The sequence below is a fragment of the Python bivittatus genome, unplaced genomic scaffold (assembly GCF_059951505.1).
Source record: "Python bivittatus isolate LINGU-HERP-01145 unplaced genomic scaffold, Pbiv_v1 ctg000560_np1212, whole genome shotgun sequence".
Taxonomy (NCBI): Eukaryota; Metazoa; Chordata; class Lepidosauria; order Squamata; family Pythonidae; genus Python; species Python bivittatus.
In genome coordinates, this window is record NW_028277083.1 from 8,293,887 (window position 1) to 8,315,410 (window position 21,524).

The following is a 21,524-nucleotide window of genomic DNA, read 5'->3' on the forward strand; positions in this document are numbered from 1 at the left end:
AATCCCAGCCGCACATCTGTGTAGCCTGCCACTTAGTCTTTCAGCCCTCCCCAACTATACTCAAAGATCCCAACCCATAAAACACAACTACATTTTACCATTGCTATATGGAGTTCCTGCATGCGTGAAGAAAACAATGGCTAACCCTTGCCCTAACTGGCTACTTTTTAAAGGCTAAAATGTTTTGAGTAAGCAGAGTGTTTTGGCTCTTGGCGTCAAGCGGTTATCTTACCATGGTTGCTCGCTCACCGTCTCCCAACGCTGTGTTTTGCCGCTACACACACAGGAAATCAGAACAATCAGCTGCTTCAAATGCCTTCAGGAGCTTCATTAAAATTTCATTATTATGTAATGTATATTCCTTTGCCACATAGGCAGTTACAAAGTTGTTGAAAAGGGCTGATTTCAATAGGCTTGCATTGGGCAGCTCTCTGCATCGGCAGCCGGGTCATTATTCAAGAAAACCCAGCGGGCAATTCATTTCCTCCTCATATTCTTTGGAGTCCCCCCCCCGCACGAGGCTGTTTTCGGACGTCCCTTTTATACAGCCTTCCTTTCCCTCCCAATGCGGAGAGATTCCTTGGAAATTTTACTTGCCAGCGTTGGTAAAAGCACAAGCTCAACCCTGCAAACGGAGCCTGACGTTTCTGCTCATCAGCAGCAGAAACCAGGGCTGTTTATTTCTTGGATGTTCTTAATTGCCGCTGCTGGAGCTCCCAGTGGAATTCAATATTTCAAAACCTGCCATTCTCTGCTTGGCACGAGGCCATTAAGCGTGCAGGCTCTAACCCAGCGGGGCCCAATTTTGAGACCCCAGGCTTCTGAAAACCTGGGGCTGCAAGCTTCCACAGTCCTTCAAAGATGAAATGGTAATTTCTCCGGCAATTTGCGAGGGAGGAGTCTTCAATGTGGTCATCGTCTCAATTGTATTGAAATGATGGACGCAACAAAAGTTTTCTGAATTCAGATTTCGCTTTGTTCCGGTCTCCTCGGTTTCATTGCTCTAGTCCTTGTCGCTTTGTAAGGGCATGGACAGATATGCCACAAAGTGTTCAGTGCAGGACATCTAGTTGCTTTCATAAGGTCCCCTGCATCTTTATCAGTGGCAACCGACCCTTCGACGACATTGCAAACTAGAGTTTTGCAACAGGGCAGAGGCCTTGCAGGCAGAGGCACCCTTGCTGGTGTAAAAGGTATTGCGTTTTGAATTGAAAGCATCTCCCGTTAAATCGATCTTGGGGAGCGAGCACGGCAAATGATCACTTTGCGTGAGGCAGCTCTAAGGTAGTAGATCATTACAGGTAAGATGGATGGATAGGCATAAGGTAGTTTCATGTACTGATCTATGCATGCGTCTCTTTGGTGCAACATTTGTTCATGTGAATCAAGTTTTCTCCTGCTGGGAAGAGCATTAATATATCAAGTGATGGGAGCCACTGCAAGGTAGTGGTGAAAGTGTTGAGCTAGTAGCGAGGAGACCCAGGGTTCTAGTCCACTCTCAACCAGAGAAGCTCACTGGGTGACCTCAGCCAAGGCTCTCTCTCCTGGCTCAGCCCCACCTCACAGGGCTGTTGTTGGGTGGAAAATAGGAGGACATGCTACATATCGTGAATTCCTAGAGGAAAAGTGGGATATAATCCCATGAATAATTTTAAAAGGATTGGGTAGCAGTGATGTCAACTACCTGTACTTAATTTCCTTTCCTTTTCTCTCCTGCCCTTGATTTCTTCTGCTGATTCTTCTTCTGTTTTTGTTCACTCCATTGCTTGTGTGTGTGTGTGTGTGTGTGTGTGTATGTTAGAACTTGCTCCAGAACATAAACCTCTTCTGGGTTCCTTTCCCTCCCCCACCTTTTTTTTTTTGAGTGGGGGGGTTGATTTGATTAAAAATAATTGCCCCATATTCTTGTTCTTGTACTTGCAGGGAAAACGAGGTGCTAAAAGTCCAGCTAAAGAAATATGTTGGTGCTGTCCAGATGCTGAAAAGAGAAGGTCAGACCATGGAAGGTAAGTAGAACAGCCTCACCAGAAACAACAGGCTTTCCTAACATTGCCGGTCATTCTTATATTTGCTGTTACAGAACACGTTGCTAATGGTTCGTTGTCAAAACAGAGGCTGGAAAAAGGGCCACTCTCCATTGCTACAATCTCCCTTTAAAAAAAAGAATCTCTCAATTTCAGATGACAAAGGGACACTGTTATCATTCCCATCCTTTTTTGCCGGTCTTAAAAATCTCTCCAAACCTTAAAAAGATGGTTTAAATTATATCACTGAAATCCAGACATTTTGTTGTTGAATTTTGGTGGTGTGATCTCGGATGCTGGGATTTCAAGTAGGTGCTGGGAGTGGTATGTGGCCCATGAGTCTAGTTTACCTCCCCATCTCTACCAGAAAGAGGAGTCATGACTTCTTCATTCCTCCTCTGTGTTTTCAACATTTTGTTGTGATTATTTCAAGCGTTGTTAACTATATATTTGGGAGACCTTGTTTGGGCAGACTAAGTGGGAAGGAGGTTGACTGTGTGCCATTAAGTCGGTTTTGACTCTTAGTGACCGCATAGATTTCTCCAGGCCGATCGGCCCCCAACCTGGTCCTTGGGTCTTCCAACAGCGCACTCATTGTGGATGTAATTGAATCCATCCATCTTGCAGCTGGTTGTCCTCTCCTTCTCTTTCTTTCCACCTTTCCAGCATTATAGACTTCTCAAGGGAGTTGAGTCTTCTCGTAATGCATCCAAAGTGTGATAACTTAAGCTTGGTCATTTGCGCCTCATGTGAGAATTCTGGGTTGATTTATTTGATGATCCATTTGTTTGTGTTCTTGGCTGTCTGTGGTATTCTCAAGAGTCCTTTCCAACCCCAGTGTTCAAAAGTGTCAATACCTGCTGATACTTTATTATTTCAGGGGTTGCAAATATTAGAAATAATGATAAATGCCCATTTAGCGAGATCAGCAAATGTATAGGATAATTTTTCCTCATTCCGAACATTACATTTCCCCTGTACTTCCATGTGCTTCCCCCTCCCCCAATAAAACCATGTTTTTCCTCCTCCCTCCAGATTTATTTTTATTAAGAAATAAATTACATGGAACTGAATGCTGTGTTGACTGAAAAAAGGGGGTATACTTGTTTATAAACTAGTATAAAATTAGTTTAAAAATTCATTTTCTCATTGGAGAAAATTAAATCTTTGACAAGCAGTTAAAAAAAAATCGTTTTATTCCTCTTCCAGTGCTTAAGCTAAAGAAAGAGTTTTCTATTGGCATTCACAGCTTGAGCCTTATAGTTTGAGACTTTTCTGAGCTCCTGCAGGAATTAAAGGACTTAATTCCTATTTGTGAAACAATTTAAATCAATATAGATCTTGAAAGTATGACTGTGTCATTTTTTCAAGCAAGGATTAACTAAATATGCATACTAAGCTTGTTTGTGTCTGTTTTTAAAAATGTATTTACAAAATGAAACTCCTCTCTCCCCCAACTCTCTGTTATCGGAAAAATCCTGTTTGAAAGTTTTTATTGAAAGTTTGCAAATCAGAAAGCAAAGATTCAGAGGAATTTCTGCAAAAGTTTTTTTGATAGTTTGTTCTGTTTTAATATGAGATAGCACAGTCATAGTTCTCTTAGGCCAGTCAGTGCTTTGATGCTACATCTGAATCTTTTAATGACTTTGCTAGGTTTATACCAACCTTTCCATCAAAGAATGATGCTCAAAGTAGCTAACAATTAACATAATAAAGTGCCAAATTAATTAAAAACATGGTTAAAGCATCCATTAAAGAAAAAAGATAGCACCCCACCAATTAAAAGCCTAACCTGGCAGCTGCAGATATCCTCTTAAAATAGAATGCCTCAACTGCAGTTGGACTCCTGAACTACCTAGATACATCCATGCTGTTTTCTTGAAGTCGTTTATTAGTGGTTTGGTATTACTTCTTCCTTCTGGGATGTTTCTTGACTTCCAGTCTAGTCTGTAACCCAAGTTTTCCCTTATGGTCTCTCATCTGAGTGATAACTGGGCCTAAGTCTGCTTAGTTTTGACTGTCTTCAAGATCAACCAGGCATTGTCACATGCTGGATTTATCTGTTCCCCCTGTTGATGGTACAGTAACCAAAGTTAGCCTGATGATCATTGACAATCATCAGTGATGATTGTCTTCCCCCTTCCATTCTAGTGAATGTGCTTCCACTGGAGACAGGACCGAGTTATACCCATCTCCCATGGATCCTAAAGCCCAGGCAGTTTGTAATGTATTCTTTCAGATAAACTGAATGGCTCCTCGAACATATAAACTATCCTGAGGGCAGCTGTCAAATATGAAATTATTAAGCTACCGTTTTGAAATATTGCTGGGAATTGTGGCAGTTGGACTTCAGCATCTTTGAAGCAGTCAGGAAGAGAGAAGCACTTAGAGTTGGTTGGAGAACCTGGTACTTTCCAGGTGTGTTGGCTATCAACATTCAGGTGTCCTGGCCAGCACTCTGAAAGCTGAAGTTCAACAGTTCTGGATGGCCTCAAAGTACAGTGAGATAGGGGCATTGCTTCATCTCAGGTGGTTGCTGTATAATTTGCTGTCAACAGTGGTTTCCCTGCTGGATGTTTGAAGCTTAACCATGGATTCCTAAACAAAAGGAAGCACAAACTTTGGTTTGAGTGATGTCTGAATAGCTGCCACGTGGGAAACCTGAGGTGGAGTGGAAGCCAGTGTGCATGCTGAGGATATAATTTAACATATTAATTTCAAGTCCTTTCTGATTTCTGAGCCGTTTTTTTTGAAGATGACCTGGGATGATGCAAAATCTTCTCCTTGTCCTGACTTCCAAGACAATTAGTTGTATTTACATTCCATTGGAATGAATGGGCCATGCGCTCTCTTTCACTGTAATGAGGTTTAAGCATCTCTAAATTTAGGACAGTTGAATGTGATATCTGAGCTCCTTTCAGCCTTGTAACTGTTACCTGAGGACTGCAATTCTCAACAGAACATGGAAATAAATCCCCAGCACAGTTGTGATTCTTAGGTTTTCCTCCCATGACCATCTAAAAATTGAAAGAGAGATTAAAAGCAGATTATTTCAAACTTAAGCTATGTTTTTAAATTCCCACTTTTTTACAAGTTAAAGGGCAGTAATTATTAAGCATCATCATGCTTTTTAAAGCATCATGTAATTTAAAGCACATGGCTGCTTTCCTGAGCAAAATTCTCTGAAGTGGAATGTAATGTTTGCTAGTGGTAAATAAAAATATACTAAACTGTTCAGCAACCTTTCCATGACCTACCAGTAATTTATAGACTACAATTTTGAGGAACTTAAGTGATTTTATTTTGTTAATTCTGCATGATTTTGATTAAGTTCTCTGCTAAGGCTGAGATACATGTGTTCAACTGTTTCAGTATGCTGGCTTGTATTAAAAATTATTCACGAAGATGGTATTTTTAAGCTGCCTATAATATGAGAAATTATCCTTCATTAGACGCTGGCAGTTTTTTGTGATTTGTATAATTATGGAAGGGGGAAACCTTGGCTGCTATATTCTGCCGTGTTAGAATTATATGTAAACAAAGGCACAATAAAGATAGAAATTGAGTGGGATGGTCAGGTTTTATAGAAGAAAAAAAGGAGGTGGTGGTAGAACGATTGCAAAACCTTTCTAAAAATGAATGGTTCTGCACCATGCCTTTTAGTTGCCTTTCACCAGCTGTGGGCTAAATTTCTACTGCAGATACTAAAAATAAATTTGAGCTGTGTATGTTTTATAATGCATATGATTCAAAGATACCACTCTTTTTTTTTTTATGGTCCAGGGCTGGCTTCTGTTAGGGATAGCTGCATGACTGTGCATCTTGATGCAGGATGTTCATTTCCAGGGGTGTGATCACATGTGTTATTGCTACTGAGTGTTCAACAAGTTTTTGCTATTTTGGGTTGGCATAGCCAGCCAACTCAAAAAAGCAGGGAAGAGAGCTTGGTGGGGATGATAAGCATTTACTGTTGTTAAGTCTGTGAGTCACCCAGAGTCACGTATGTAAGATAGGCAGCTATGTAAATTGAACGAATGAATGAGTGAACGAACGAACGAACGAATAATAAATAAATTTGATTGTTTTTAAAGCAAGGTATATAGTATGGTTCAGAAGTGAAATGAGCAGGGACCAACCCTCTCCTCCAAAACTTCTTTCTACTTGGAGTTAGGAAAGAGGTCAGTTCATCTGCTAAGGTAGCCCTTCTATCTCTGCAGCTTCAAAGTGGGGAGCCAGGCTGGTTAGTCAATTCAAATGTGGCAGTTTACAGTTCTCAGAGATCAGAACTTACAGATCTCAGTGTTAATTAAGGGAAGGGTTGCCACATCAGTTATGATCACCCAAAAGTGAAAGAAAAATGGATGAAGTGCAGAAATATGTGTAGTTATCTAATTCTGAGGGTAGCTGCAGTTATCTAGATCCAGCTGATTGCATCTGTCAGGAGGTTCCATTTTAAACTGATTGTTGATGATCTCTTCCTTGTTTCAAGCATATCTGAACCTCCTCAGAATCACCAGCAGTTTTAAAACATGGAAATCCAAAGAAAAATGAGGCCCAGGCAACCAAGATAGGACAAAGTGCTGATGCAAGTTGTGTTCTCCTACCTTAGTTATGACAAGGGCACTCTTCATTGACTTTGAAATAGACAACTGACCATCCCTTTGTTCATGGAGATGCTATACCAGGACTTAAGATTGGGATTTGTTACCACCAAATGTGCTAATGGCCTGTGCGAATTGATTAAGCATCCACTAGAACATAATTTAGCAGAGTGGAGAAACCGTAGCTATTATCAAGGATTGAGCAGGTAGTCCTACTGCTGGCTTCATTCAGTCTAGATGGAATAGATGCTGGAAGTGTTTGGAAGACAGATGTAGTTTCAGCAAGTCTCATACTTGGCCGCTTGGACCTCCCAGCATCCCAAAGAATTTGGAATTTGCTGCACCCTGTGTGTATGTACGTTTGCCTTTCTCAGTTTTATTTATAACGTGGGGCTGAAAGCACGCATGCTATTTTGGCTGCCTTCAGCTTGCAAGGAATGGTATAGTTCAGCTCAAAGGGTGGTTTTGGAACCTGGGGAATTTCAGTTTACCTTAATGCACATTGATACGATGGGATCATTGTGGTGTTGCAAATCCTTTTTCTTTTCTAATGGCAAAGAATAAAGCTAAATTGAGCAACTTTCTTCCTTTGCCTTGTTCTGGATTCTGTCTCAGTGTCTGAAACACCTTCTTGGATTTTTAGGCTGGCTGTTAAATTGAAGGTGAATAGGACTGTTCTTCTGTTTTTATTTAATAAGTTCTTGTAGGTAGATGGGAATAGAATTCTGTGTTTTGAATCTGGCAGCTAGCTGGAAATTGTCTTGGCTGCCCTAGAGAATGCTAGACCCATTGGCATAGAGATTTTCATTGGCTGCCCTTCTCCATCAAAATTAGTAGGTAATTGGTAATTAATTAATTAGTATTTGGTAATTAATCAATTAGGTAATTAGCGAGTAATCTTTTTTCACCTCCTGCTTTATTGAAAGGCAAAGAGAACTTGAGATACAATGCTTCTAGGACCTAATATGGCTGTAGGAAGTGCCTCAGGGTAATATGGATTATGGTTATCTTTCTTTTTTATTTTGCACGAATAAGAATTTTAGAACAAATATACTTTTCCTCTATCCCTGCTAGAACAGCCCCCCCCCCAATAAATTAACTTGAGTTTGAGAACAAGGCTTCCACTGTTCAGTTGAAGTTCCTCTTGGACAGGTGGGCCATTTATGCATCCTACTTGGGAAGCTGGGCAGCCAAGCTCCTGGAAAAGTTGTGTTTTATTTTATTAGATTTATATATATATATGATCTTTCATTCAGGAGCTCAAAGTGGCAGACATAGGGCTCCCTCCACTAATTTTTCCCCACAACAACCCTGGGAGATAAGTGGGGTTGAGAGAGAATGACTGAGCCAAAGTCACCCTGCAAGCTTCTATGACTAAAGATGGACTTAAACCTGGTTCTCCTGGTCCAACACATTCCCCAATAGACCACACTGGCTTTTGAGCTGAGTAAGAGGGACTGGCTCAGAACCAACCAAGGAACCTCTGTGGCTGAGGGCGGACCTGAACCTGGTTTTCTCTGCTCCTGGTTCAATGCTACATTACACTGGTCTTCCAAGGCATTGGACTTCCTGCATGTACATACCTAGTTTTAAATAGATTTACATATCACACCTTCCTCACAACTTCCCTACAAGAACAATCTTGTAAGGTAGATGGGCTGAGAGAGAATGATTGGTCCCAGAGTCCCCCAGGAAGCTTCCATGACTGAAGGTGGGCTAGAACCATAACCATTACACTATAGGGATGCTGTTTTGAGGTCCTGGTGAAAAAGCAATATAAACATCAACTTAATGAATCAATAAATATGTTGCCAAGGCTTTCCAATTCTTGTTTTTTGGTATTTTGAGAGCATGCTGTGGGTCTTCTCTCAAAATAGCTGCCATAGAGGTAGGTGGCCCATCAAAACGTGGTTGTCATGGTGGATGCAACTGTTTAGAAAAGCTGGAACAGTTATTTCTTTCTGTTCCTTCTAGCTTCCCCAGGAGATCTCTACCTCCCAAGCTGAACTTTTCTCCCATCTCCAGCAAGAGGGCAACCTTCTAAACATAACACTGTTCTGGAGCCGTTCGCTGTTTCCTAGCAATGGCTATATGGGTTTTCTGCGGGATTCAAAACTTTTTAACTTTGAAGATGAGGCTGATATTAAACCAAATGGGGGGATTATTGATGTTGTCTATGTGTGTGTACAAAAGCTCATTAAAGAAGCCTTGTCACCTAGCACTTCCTCAGTCAAATTTCTTCATCTCATGTTGGAATGAATCCAAACTCAGATACCCCAGGTTTCTTAAAATGGGAATGCCAGTGAGAATTTTGCTGGTTGGGAGGAAAAGTGGGTGGGGAATTGCAACTTCTCCCTCTAACACCTCTAAAGAACTCCAGATTGGGGACAAGTCAATGAATATAATGAAGTCTAAAACAGCATCTTGATCATCAGTGTTATGGTTATTGTTATTACAATAATCACAATAATACAATTAAACAATAATAAACAATAATACAATTATTGTTGTAACAATGTTATTGTTAGTGTTATGATTGTTGTTAATTACATCATGTTTAGGCCAAGTTGGTGGATTTTGGAGGTCCCAGGACCTGTTCTCTGCGTCTCATTTAAAAAAAAAAAAAAAGCAGAGGATTTTGTAGGCATGAGACAAAAGCAGTTAATGAAATGTACCTTGCAATATTTGTGTTTTCCATTTTTGTTTGCCAATTATTTTATCAGTGGTCCACCAGATGCTTTAGGAGTTTTTGATTGCCTTCCTCCAAGGGCCCTTTTGGGCTCCTGAATCAACCCAGTTCAATGGCGTGGAGCTGTTTTGTTTTCTGTATGGAGCGGAAGGGAGATCACGCTTCCCTGGCAGTTTTAGACAGCTTTATAATTTTATGTGGTGGGGTTTGGGGAAGCTTTGTTCCTCGGGTCGTCCAGCTGACTTGAACTTCTTTTGCTTAGCAAATAGAGGGCCAGATTTATCTGCTTCTGCCTTGGTACATATGGGTCTGTTCAAATCATGGGGTGATAATTGTGTTTATTCAGAAATCACCTCCCACCCGTCCAAGCAAAAGTGCTTCCTGGTTGGTGTTAGAGGAGTGTGTGTGCGTGGGGCGCGTTAACTGTCAGGGCTTCGTACTGAAATCTTCATAGGACTATCTGTGTGATTTGGCTTGGCACCAACAAGCAGCTGCAAAAGAAAGTACATTTGCTTAAGTTTGGCACTGCATCTGGTCTGTTTGTTAGTACAATTTTAAATTGAGTTTCAATGGACAACGATGCAATGAATCTTCCAGATAGCCCAAGAGTGAACAGTCTGTATACTATCCTGGTTTGCCCTTAATTTACCCAAACACCTCTGGGACTGCCTCTCCCCAAGAACATCTGCCTGTGCTACTTGCTGTAATAGGGTGGGTACATTCTGGGTTCCTTCCTTGAAATAGTGCCAGGAGGTGGGATCCAGAAGGCATTCCTTTTCTGTAGTGATGCCTACCCTTGGAACAATCATCCCCTCCCCACTATATTCAGTTGGCCCCAACCCTGCTGGCCTTAAAAACCTGGCTATTCCTTCAAGGATGAATAAGTTCCCATTAGGCAAGAGTATGAATGTGAGTCAGGTCACCTATTATTGATTATTATTATTTACTGCTGATTGTTGTTTTTCTTTGGTCAGCTACCCAGGTGAGCCAGTTAATTTTATTTATTTATATATCAAATTTATATCACCACCCAACTCCCCCCCAAGGAGGGACTCTTTGGTATAGTGGTTAAAGGCACCAGGTTAGAAACTGGGAGACCATGAGTTCTAGTCCCACCTAAGCACGAAGCCAGCTGGGAGACCTTGGGCCAGTCTTCTCTCTCAGCCCTGGGAAGAAGGCTGCAAGGGCAAACCACTTCTGAAAAACCTTGCCAAGAAAACTGCAGGGACTTGTCCAAGCAGTCGCCAGATGTCAACATTGACTTGAAGGCACCAAAAAACCAAAAAACCAAAACTGCCACTCAGAGTCTCATTGTTGGGCAGCCATATAAAATTTTTAACTCAGCAAATAAATACCCAATGACGTTATCTAAAAAGGGAAATGCACATGCTTCTAAACAAGCATACCTCCACCCATTGCAAATCCCATTCTGTTGCTGCTTTCTCCATGGTGGCTCTCAACCCTTCCTTCCTTCCTTCCTTCCTTCCTTCCTTCCTTCCTTCCTTCCTTCCTTCCACCCACCCACCCACCCACCCACCCCCCCACTTGCCCTCTTGAAAAATGGCCCATGGCTCCTTTCATAAAAAGTAAGGGAGCAAATCTGGCTTGGTATTATGTGTAAGCAGAGCCTTCAGTTTGAAATGGGATGGAGCAGAAAGGGGCTGTTGGTCAACCATTCATGCTAGAGGTGGCTTATGGGAAACCTGGATTTGGGTGGGTTGGGAGAAAGCATTTCATGTGGCACCTACTCCTTCCTGACTTTCAGAAAGTCTTGAAAGACTTAGGGGCAGGGGTGGTATGACTCGTCCTCTGTGGAGTGATTTGTTCTTCTGGTGCTGAATGTTCAGATTCCTGGCTTATGTATGGTGAAATGTGATTTATGATTTTTTTTAGTTTGGTTATTGATTATGATGATTTTGTTTTTTATGATTTAATTATTTTGATGAAGCTGATTTTTATTATTGATGTTCTTGATGATGTTGTATTTATCTTGGTTGGTTTTTATCTCAACTTATGGTTTTGAGGGATTTTATACTGCTCCGAGTTGGTGTGATTGAAGCAGATTATAAGACCTACAAGTGTGTTCTAGAAATAGAAATCCTGAAGGGCGAGGAATTCCCTGTCTGGGGCTTCAGTCCACTTCATTCTCTTGAGAGGCTTGTAAGCAATTTCATTGCTCACTGCTTGGCTGCTGTTTTATCAGAAATACTGAACTGCTGGTTTAGGGTTGCCAGTGGCAAACAGGGTCATTTAGGGATCAACACTGCTGTTTTACCTTCCATTATCCAGTATATTTTCACTCCTTTGTGTTGGGATTTTTTTCACAACTAGAATAAAAAATCTGTCTGTCTAATACACATGTCCCTACAGCAGTGTTTCTCAACCATGGCAACATTAAGCTGTGTGGACTTCAACTTCCAGAACTCCCCAGCCAGCATGCTGGCTGGGGAATTCTGGGAGTTGAAGTCCACACAGCTTAAAGTTGTCATGGTTGAGAAACACTGCCCTACAGAGTGCCTGTCTTCATAGAATACATAACATTATGTAACCATGACAAAGACCACACTGAGTGTGGTTAATTTTAACTTCGCTTGGTGGTTTTGTGTGTGTGAATTACTGTCTTGTGAATCAAGGCCATTTGGTTGATTTATGACTTGATGTACTGAGTAAGCCCAGAAAATGGGTTAATTCAGCAATCTGGTTAAGCATATAATATAAACACAGCCACCGGCTGAGTTCATTGCTTTAAGCTATAAGGGGGTGGAGAATTTTTTTGCTCTTGGTTAAGCAAATTGATTTTTAGCACTCCTGCTAATTTCCTTTGGCCTGGTTCAACATGAAAGGAAGAAACTTCTTAGATTCTTCTACAATGCTGGAAGGTCAGCTCTGATTTCCAAAGTCACAAAATTTTAGTTGGCAAATATTTAAATACAGAGTGGGTTTTGACTGCCTTCTTACTAGGGATAAAATATACAGGAAGATGATGATACCTGAAGATAAGATGTAGGTATCTCCTCATGCAAGGTCCCTTCCATCCCTAGATTCTTTGATCTTAGAGTCTGTCTTTGTCAGCCCTTTGAGGTAGTCCACTAACACTACCTTTAATGTAAGATTACAGTAGCAGAATCTTACAAGTTGAAAGCACTTCTCCCTTCCTTTACTTCTACCTTCCCGAAAGCTAGGGAGGGTCCCTTCTGAGATGCTTCCCATGCCCTCCCTCCTATGGTCTGAGATAACTTTTGTATGACGGTTTTGAACTCTTCCTCCTGTCTCCCAAGGTCATTCCCACAGATCATTACAGTCTTTTCCAGGAAGATTTAACAGCATTAAATCAGGAGTGGGAAGCTAACATTCACCCTGATACAGTTGGACTCTGCCCACCTGTACTCCTGCCTAGTCATGGTGAAGATGATGGGATTGGTCATTAGCATGACCACTGATTCCTCATCCCTGTGCATGATAATGCTAGAAAACGTTAGGCAGAATATTTTGAGCATATGACGTTGGGCTCAGAATGACAAATTTCATTGTGTGTTTTTAGATTTAAAATTATCTGGTGTGAATTTATTTAGTTATTGAAAAAATCTGAAAAAGGGATCTTATTTCTAGTCAAACTGATCTCTAGTTACTGACAGCACTCTTTATTTTGTTTTGCTTCCAGTCTTGCCAAATCTTTGGAACACAGACAGTGAATTTTCCATTCTTGAACAAAAGCAAGTTGAAAACAACGAAGAACGAGCAAACTCATATGAAAGGAAGCTGATTGAGGTAAAAAAGGTTTATGTAGGAGAAGTAAGCCTAAGTCACCTTTGTGTCATAACATTTAATGATTCTTTAATCGTCTTTCCTTGTGAAGGTTAACCTTTATTTTACAAATGTCTGCTTGATCTATGCCTTCTGTTTTAGCTAGTATTTTTCAAAAGAGGTGATTTATTGCATGCTAATTATCAGGGATTATCATACTGCAGCGATGGTTTTACACACAATTTGGTGACGTCATAAAACAGACACACCTTACCATGACGTGTATAGCTTTTCCACACAAATCTACCCAGGCTAGCCAGGAGTTATGGGATCTTAGTCACATAGCCCCATATTCAGATAAGTGGAAACCATCCAGTTAGTTACTGGGGCTACATCTGTAAGATTCTACACCACTAACATCTGGAGAAGATCCTTAAGAAAAACAAACAGGGGGGTTGGCAGGAGTTGAATTTGAATTGCCAAACCTTGAAGCAATTCTGGACTGCTATGTAGTTGATAAAGGTGTAGGAGAAATTTGCAAGTGGTGATTACCCTAACTTTATTGGTAGGTCAGGTCAGAGTAATGCAGTTGGTGCCTTAGTCTGACATTGGTTTGAGAGTAATATGCAACTTTCTAGGCCGCAGAGTTAGGTAAGAAGATAAAATTGTCTGGATTTGATGTGGTGCCTGCCTGTACATATTGGCTCTACTGAATCTGGGCTTAACTGTTGATATCTACAGGAGACTAATGTCATTTGCAAAGTCATTTTCTGGTTTGTAATAATTGCTGCCTGAAATCAGAGTTGGAAGGGTGTGTATCATACATTGGACCTGGGTATGGGTATATCCACCTATATATTAGACCCCTGCTCCTCCTAGTTGGTTAAGCCTCCAGGAAGAGGGCATATGGGTGGGTCCATGTGGTGGTAAATGCCTCCCTGAGAAGAGGGATGGTTCTGAAAGAGAATGGTATTGTAGAGAGTTAAGGAGATGACCTTGAGGAAAATAGGCGAGAACCATTACATAAACAAAGAAGGCTGAAACATTCCTTAAAACCTGGGAAACAAGATAGCCGTTGACTCAGGCAGGCTCCTCCCTGATTCAGTGGGATATGAGAGGGAGGGGATATATATATATATATAAATATAATCCAAGAATCGATGTTAAATTGGCAAGCAGCTCAGGGAGTGTCATCAGGGCACCAGCCACCTCCAGGATTGGGTAAGATTCTGGTTGCCCCATGCAAGCTGGCAGAGCCAGGTCTTTAATCCTTTCTGGAAAGCCAGGAGAGTGGGGGCCTGCTGCACCTCCAGGGGGGAATATTCCAAAGGGCGGGGGGCAACAGCAGAGAAGGCTCTCTTCCTGGCTCCCTTGCCCTAATGTTTGCTAAACTTACTGAGTTGATTTGCTTTTGACAATCTTGAAATGTTATACCATTGTTCCACTCTTAATCCTTTTTTCGCTCTCTCCCTTCTCATTCTGCAGTTTTCCTATGGTTTATTCAGATGGCACGCTCTTTAGAAACAGTAATCTCTTTCTATAAAGTGTCGTCAAGTGACTTAACTTATTTGCAAGACTGACTCTTGCTTGTGCCGTACGCTCTTGCTTAAAATAAATCCAAGTTTACCCCTGTTTGCAAAGGCTGTCTGTGCTACGCTGTCATGTGGTTTGTTTTTGGCTTAATTTGACATGAAAATCTCATTACAGTTTAGTGTTATTTGCGTTGATCATTGACCATAATAAAGAACTGAACTGAATTAAGCTGAGCTAAACTTAGTGTTACGTGTGAACCAGGCGGCTGTGATTTGTTCAGCAAGCCATAGTTATGTCTGAATGGAGCCCTAGTCTCAAGGAATTAACTCAGTTTGTCCAGCAGTATTTGCTTTCTCCTCTTGAGAAACATACCTATTAAGGGGGAAAAGTGTTTTCTGATGCAGCAGGTGACATCTTCACCTTCTCTGATGCGCTGTCTGCAATATTCTTGCTTACACTTCCGATATCTTTAAGCCACTCCAGAGAGTTGGGCTCCTCAGTATGACTTTTGGATGTCATGCGTGTCTGCATCAGCAGATAATCTGAAGAATTAGTAATAGCTGAGATTTATCATCACTGCATCTTGTAATTGCTCCACATTTTCTTTCCCCAGGGTCTTTGATGCTTAAACTTGTCAAGAAGTGCAAGCAATTACTTTGTAGCTTCAGCGAGAGAAAATATAACAAGAGGCCTTTCTAATATACCTCCCCCAACTCCCAAGCTAGAGTTATCCTTGAAATCGTCTCACATTTGCATTCTCATTACCAGATGAGTTGCATGGGGAAACAAAATGTTCCAGGACTTTCCACCCCAAAATATGCCAGTCAGAACTCAAAACAGCCATTCCACATGTTTTGGAAGTGATCTGACCTTAAAATAGCACATTCTGAGTGTTTCTGCGCTGTTGGAACACTCAGAATTGGCCATTTTGAGGTGGTGCCTTTTCTGGAATACTTGGAGTGACCTATTCTCAAGTCAAAACAATCTGTTTCAGGGTTGCAATGTTCCATGATGGAATGTTTTACACAGATTGTTGTGTAGATGCTTGGTTTCCCTAGAACCTGCCTGTGGCCAATTTGATCCCACTATATGAACATTCTGTTTAGCAAACACTTTCCCACCGATGCAAACTGACAAAGTGAGCATAGAAGCATTGGCTCAAGAAAGCTAAAGAATAACAGGAGAGGTTGCCCTCAAACTGCCTTCTCTAGTGTTGCACCTTTCCATCCTTCTCAGCCACTATGACTCCCATCATTCCCAGCAATCAGGATAATGATGATCTGTCATCTTTCACTTGTCCAGATTGGGTTATGGGTGACCTGCATTGTACTACCTGGACAGATAGTGCCAGAAAAAAATGTGAACAGTGTTGTCCAAACTTGGCCACTTTAAGATGAGTAGACTTCAACTCAAGTAGACTCTAGAAGTCCACTCATCTTAAAGTGGCCAAGTTTGGACAACACTGATTGCGAAGAAGCATTGTCTCATACCTACTTCCTTGTACTGTGATGTTCTTTCCACTTGCTTTAGTTGTGCAAGTTTTCATGAACTATATGGTAATTTCATCCATCACACTTAGCTTTAACATAGCTTGTATCTGGCTGAGGGTGATGTCAAAGACTAAGCCAAATATGGCTTAGCATTCATGTGCAAACTAGCCCTGATTTACTTATTTGAGAAAACAGGGTTCAAAAGAAAACTTGACATAGAGTGAAATCTGAGTTTATCCGGTAGCTTTAAGATTTGCAGGTTCTTAAAAAGGTAGATTGTCGATCAATTTGTGCACATTCAGTTTTTTTGAAACTAAATGTCTAGATTATCTGTCCCCCTGCCACACAATTCTATATATGTTGTTGCAAAAACACCTTATAATTAACGAACAAAAATATCTGATGCACAGCTGTCATGGGGGGGAAGGGGACACACCGAACAATGGATAAAGAGTTATGAAATGTGTTAATCATAATGATATAGGGAAAGCCAATAACAGGACTCTGATCCAATCAGAAGTTTTACGTAAATCATTTCAAGAGTTGAACTTCCAATAGCATATAATTATATCAGGAAATTTGGTATGTGTGTATTGGAGTTCAGTAGGCAATCAATCACATAATGTTTCTCTGAGAAGTCAAGTTCAGGCAAACACCAGCTGCCTGTGTAAGAAAAGAAATCATTATGGGAATAATGAATGCTGACTTGAATCTGGAACTTGTTTAACATAAAATCCACTCTTGAACAGTTGAGGCATCACATTTTCTTAGCTTGCATGCATGTGGATTCTTATGTTTGTTGTAACTGTAGGTATGGGTTCTTTGTTCCCCGGGGACATCCCAAATAAAGTTCTCGGTGGTTAAAACTCCATGGGGTTGCATGAGGGGGATCCAAGCTGTGGTTTTGGAGCAAGCCAGAGTAGTGTTAACTGTGGTGAACATGACAAATGAAGGTTGTTGGAAATGAGGGGGCTGGAGATAAGGTGGAAGCAAAGAAGGGAAGTATGTGTTGAAGGCATGTGTCAGCCCTTTGAGGGAGGTCAGGTCAGAAATAGACACCACAGAGATTCCAGGAATATTGCTTTAATCCTGGGGTGCAATAACAGAATCTTGAAAGCCTGTCCAAGTTTCTTTCTATCCCATCAAAATCAAGGTGGAGTTATTCTGAGTTTATTTCTCACATGTCCTTCAATTTCTGGACTGTGTAATCTCTTCTCCAAATCCCTCCTTAATGGCTCAATTAATTCCAAGTAATGATTTGGACATTAAAAGAAAGCTGTAAAGGAATTTCAAGTTGACCTTGGGGAAGGTATGAACCTTCCCCAAGGTCAACTTGGAATTCCTTTACAGCTTTTTTTTGATGTCCAAATCATTACTTGGAATTTAGGAAATGTGTTACTTGAATGTGACTCAGTCAAAGAAATCAATACTTTCTCAACTGAATCCACTCGAATATTGGGTTCACATAATGGAAAACCAGGGTTGTTTAACTATGGTTTATTGAATTAACTATAATGGCAAACAGATCAGATAATGCCTTAGCACAGAATGCGAACACAGTGGCTTAATAGTGCCGATTGCTTTGAAGAGCTCAAGAAGATAATCCTGGGTTTGAACAAAGGATCAAGAAACCTTGGCTTTTCCAGCTCCTTCAGATGATGCAGTATTTTCCCCCTACCCAATGAGTGCTTGGGCTTGTACATCACATTAAGCCAAGATTGTTGGCTACTCCACAGCAGCTGGGTTTATGCAGCACATGGAGCCAGAAAATCGTGATTTGCAAACAACACTGGTTGGGTTTGAGCTGAAACCGAACAAATCATCTTGGGGCTTATTGTGTTGGGTAGATCAGACTTTAGAATTCACCATCACTGCTGATGCCAAATTAATCATATATACAAACAGAGTCACTGTTGTGCTATAAGTAGTTCCCATATGCTTCTTTGAGGCAGCTATATATTACTCTTCAAGCTTGTCCTTTTATCTGACCAGGAAGCAGGGCTAATCAATATGGATTAGGATGACTGCTTATACATCATCATAAAAAAGAAGGAGTAAAGCATATTCAAAGACAAATGCACAAGACAGAGACAGGATTCAATTTGTTTCTCAGATTCTAAGAGCAATGACCTTAATTCTTTAAAAAATGCTGTACATATTGCTATAGTAGGGGAAGCTCTGATTAAATAATTTATATGCTTGTTTATCTTTTGCTTATAAGGGGACAATTTCCAAGCTTGTGTTCTTTTCTCCCAGTCTTGGCAACTCTTTAGACAGGATGCATTCAAACACAGGACTTGTTTTCCATCAAGTGGGACAAACAACCACCTTATTAGAGCTCTTACAGATTTGCCAAATTGAAATTGGCCAAATTGTTCCTGCTGTGTGGCCAGGAAAGCAAGTTTTTTTTTCAGCTCAGCTTTGCCAGATCTACACACATGCACGTGCACGCATAACATGTATTTAGGAACAATGCTTATAATGCCTTGATAGGCAAAGCTAAATAAATGAGCAGGAAATTAAATAATTGTTATTAAGCATTCCAGTGTGAAAGATAGCTTCATGTTAAGGTAGCAATAAAATCATCCTCTGTATATTCAGTTTACTACAGGAGTCCATTGTTACACCTGGTTGTCTGTTGAACAATAATATTAATACCAATAGAAGTGAATATGTGTAGCTCAGGGTTGAACTGTGGAGTTCTTGGGGTTCTCTGAGTTTGGTTAGAGCTCAGAGAACCCCAAGGACTCCACAATAATATTAACACTGAATCTCAACAACACTGAGAGGCTGTCTGTTTACTGTCCTTCCAACTGGTGAGGGCATGAAGTCTCAGCAGAGATCTTTCTACAGTTGGCATAACTATGTAGCTGTGATTTTCCAGCTTTACTTGTAGCTGCAGGGAGACAAGGAGAAGAAAAGGTTTGCAGTCAACACAGAAATCATGTGATACAGGCCAAGCCAGGGATTTAGAGGTCCTGCCTGAATAGGAATTCTGTGATTTTTGCCATGGTTCAAGAAAGGGTTGCTCCAATGCCAGTTCTAAGCGTCCTTTCTTCAGTTGGCAGGGTCCATTTCTCTTACTCTAAAAAGTCAATTCCGTTCCTGTTTTGGACACGTCTTTTGCATAAAACCACATCAGACTACTTCACCTTTCTGTAGATTTAGCCACAAATAGCCACAGTTTGCTCTACAAGGGAACTGATGTAGACAACAGAAGAGGACAGCGGATCTTCTGACCCCAGATGCTGCAAGAATCTTTTCCTCTGCCAGTGCTTCTGCTGCTTTCTGCTGTGGGTGTCAGGACACTGCTGGTTCCCATCACAGACCTGGGACTCTGTCTGCCAGTTTTGTCAGACAATGCCCGGCTTTCTAGACAATGGATAGCATTTGGAGTAATCTCCTCACCTTGCTTGCTGGCCCTTTTAAACCTTGTCCGAGAAGGCATACATGCCATTCTGCAGGTGTTCTAGAATCTAGGTAGATCTTTTCAGATCCCACGTGACCAAAATCATGCATGAAGCAGGTTGGCAAAAGAGGAAAAACAACCTAACCTTGAGACTTGAAGCAAAAAATACAGTCTCTGCCATGTTTAAGCAAATCATCCTATAACATAAAGCATGAATTTTCTGAATTCATAGAACATGCTGAACCATCAGTGTGTGTGTTTATTGACCCTGTGATTGTATCAGTGCATTTACTGTGTTAACCTCGCTTATATGAGATAAATAAATGAATACAGGTAGGAATGTATATTTTAAAGCAAGCTGATGTCATGTGTCCAGGGTCACCAAGTCCTTAAGAGAACTGAGTATGATGAATCTCAATTCATTCAAGGAAAGCCATCAAACATCCTTGTGTGTCATCACAATGTGAAGAGGTGCAATATTTTTTTTCATTATCTGAGAGCTCAGCTGTAAACACATACTTCTGATTGCCATGCTGGCTTCAGAAAGGATCAGAGACAAAAGCAAGCAGAGGTGAAACTGAAAGGATCTGCTGGGCCCTGCTAGCTTTCTTAAACGCTCAATTGTCAGTAGGTAGCTGGAATTTCAGATCTTTTTCTGAGAAATTAATCCCGACTGTTGATTTCTGAATTGAGCTCTCTGAGGTCCTGACAGTGTTTTCTTCTACCAGAGGCCACTGGTGCTTCATCTACTCCCTGCAGAGACTAGTCTTAGTCAACCGAGACAGTTGTGTTGGGCTGGAGATGATGGGAGTTGCAAAATGTTGGTTGAACGTTACAGGTATAAGATCTAATTTACCTGGTTCAGAATTATTTCTAAGGCATATAGGTTGCCTAAGGTTTAAGTGAAGGTTATTTCTGGCACTTGAAACCTACAGTCTTTTTTTAATCTAAGTTGCCAGGGATTGAAGCTAGGGTTTTCTATGTGTAGATGATGCTAAGCCAGGAGGCTTTTTTTTTACATGATTTGCTGAACAAGCCATAAAGTCCTGATAATATTAAACACAAGTGGGTTCACACGCTGTCCTAAGCTATTAGGCATCTTGTTTGATTTTTGCTTAGTGTATTGTGTAGAGACAGGCTTTACAAGCTGGTTTGTGGATTAGTACATTCTGTGAACCAAACTGACTGGTTTTGTCAATAAACCATGGCTTAACATTTGGCCCAAATACAATGTGTAAATCCAGTTAAAATAATTCAGTTCAACCACCTTTTCAGTCAGCCCTTCGAAACCAGGGAACAGACTCCACAAGAAGATTAGAACGAAGCTTTATTGAGATAGGCTACATTAACAGAAATGTGCAAGACTCATTGAGTTTTTCTCTTCTCCTTCTTATACCCCAGTTAGTCAGGGAAGAACCAGCCTGAGTCTCTTACTACCATCTCCTTTCTCAGGGCTCAAGGAATGCTTCTACCCTTTTTGTATTTGTAACACCTTCTGAATGTTTCCCTCAAGGCCATCTCTGTGGCTCTCTATACTTTCCCACTTATAAAAAAAATCAGCATGTTTATCAGTGTTTCAGAGGTATTCTCAGGAAGGTTTCCTTTGGGGTATGAAGCTGATCATAATAATTGACTATCAATTTGGGTTAGCAATGGGCACAATGAGTTTATTCTGTCTCCTATAGCCTGAGCTTTCCTAAACATGTTTTCAGCCACTCTCCTATTTCATTGTGTTTAAGGTAGTTTATAATTCCCAGTTTAGTCAAGTCTGAGTGGAACACGAAGAATAGTTTTTTTGCACACGTTTGCAGTGCTTCACCTGAAGCAATTAATGTCATGGCTTTTACTTGTTTAACATTCTGTGGAGTTCTAATGTAGCTTAAAATGTTTGCATAGTATGGTTTGAAAGAAGTTGACACATGAACCTGGTATAGTCAATATACAGTAAAAACACTTTGAATGTTGACCAATGAAGATCAATAAGATGTTGTTGATATACACTAGACAGCTGCTGTCTGTTGTTGAGGGCTCACT

General features: G+C 40.8%; 1 protein-coding gene across 3 annotated transcripts in view; it reads left to right on the forward strand.

Moving 5' to 3' along the window:
• Positions 1-21,524, forward strand: part of SNX29 (sorting nexin 29) — a 148,045-nt gene that overhangs the window by 35,278 nt on the left and 91,243 nt on the right. For all 3 annotated transcript variants that reach the window (XM_025175516.2, XM_088148138.1, XM_025175520.2), the window contains 2 exons: positions 1,924-2,006; positions 12,976-13,082. In XM_025175516.2, the coding sequence (XP_025031284.1) occupies positions 1,924-2,006; positions 12,976-13,082 (190 nt within the window). The remainder of the gene's footprint in view (positions 1-1,923; positions 2,007-12,975; positions 13,083-21,524) is intronic.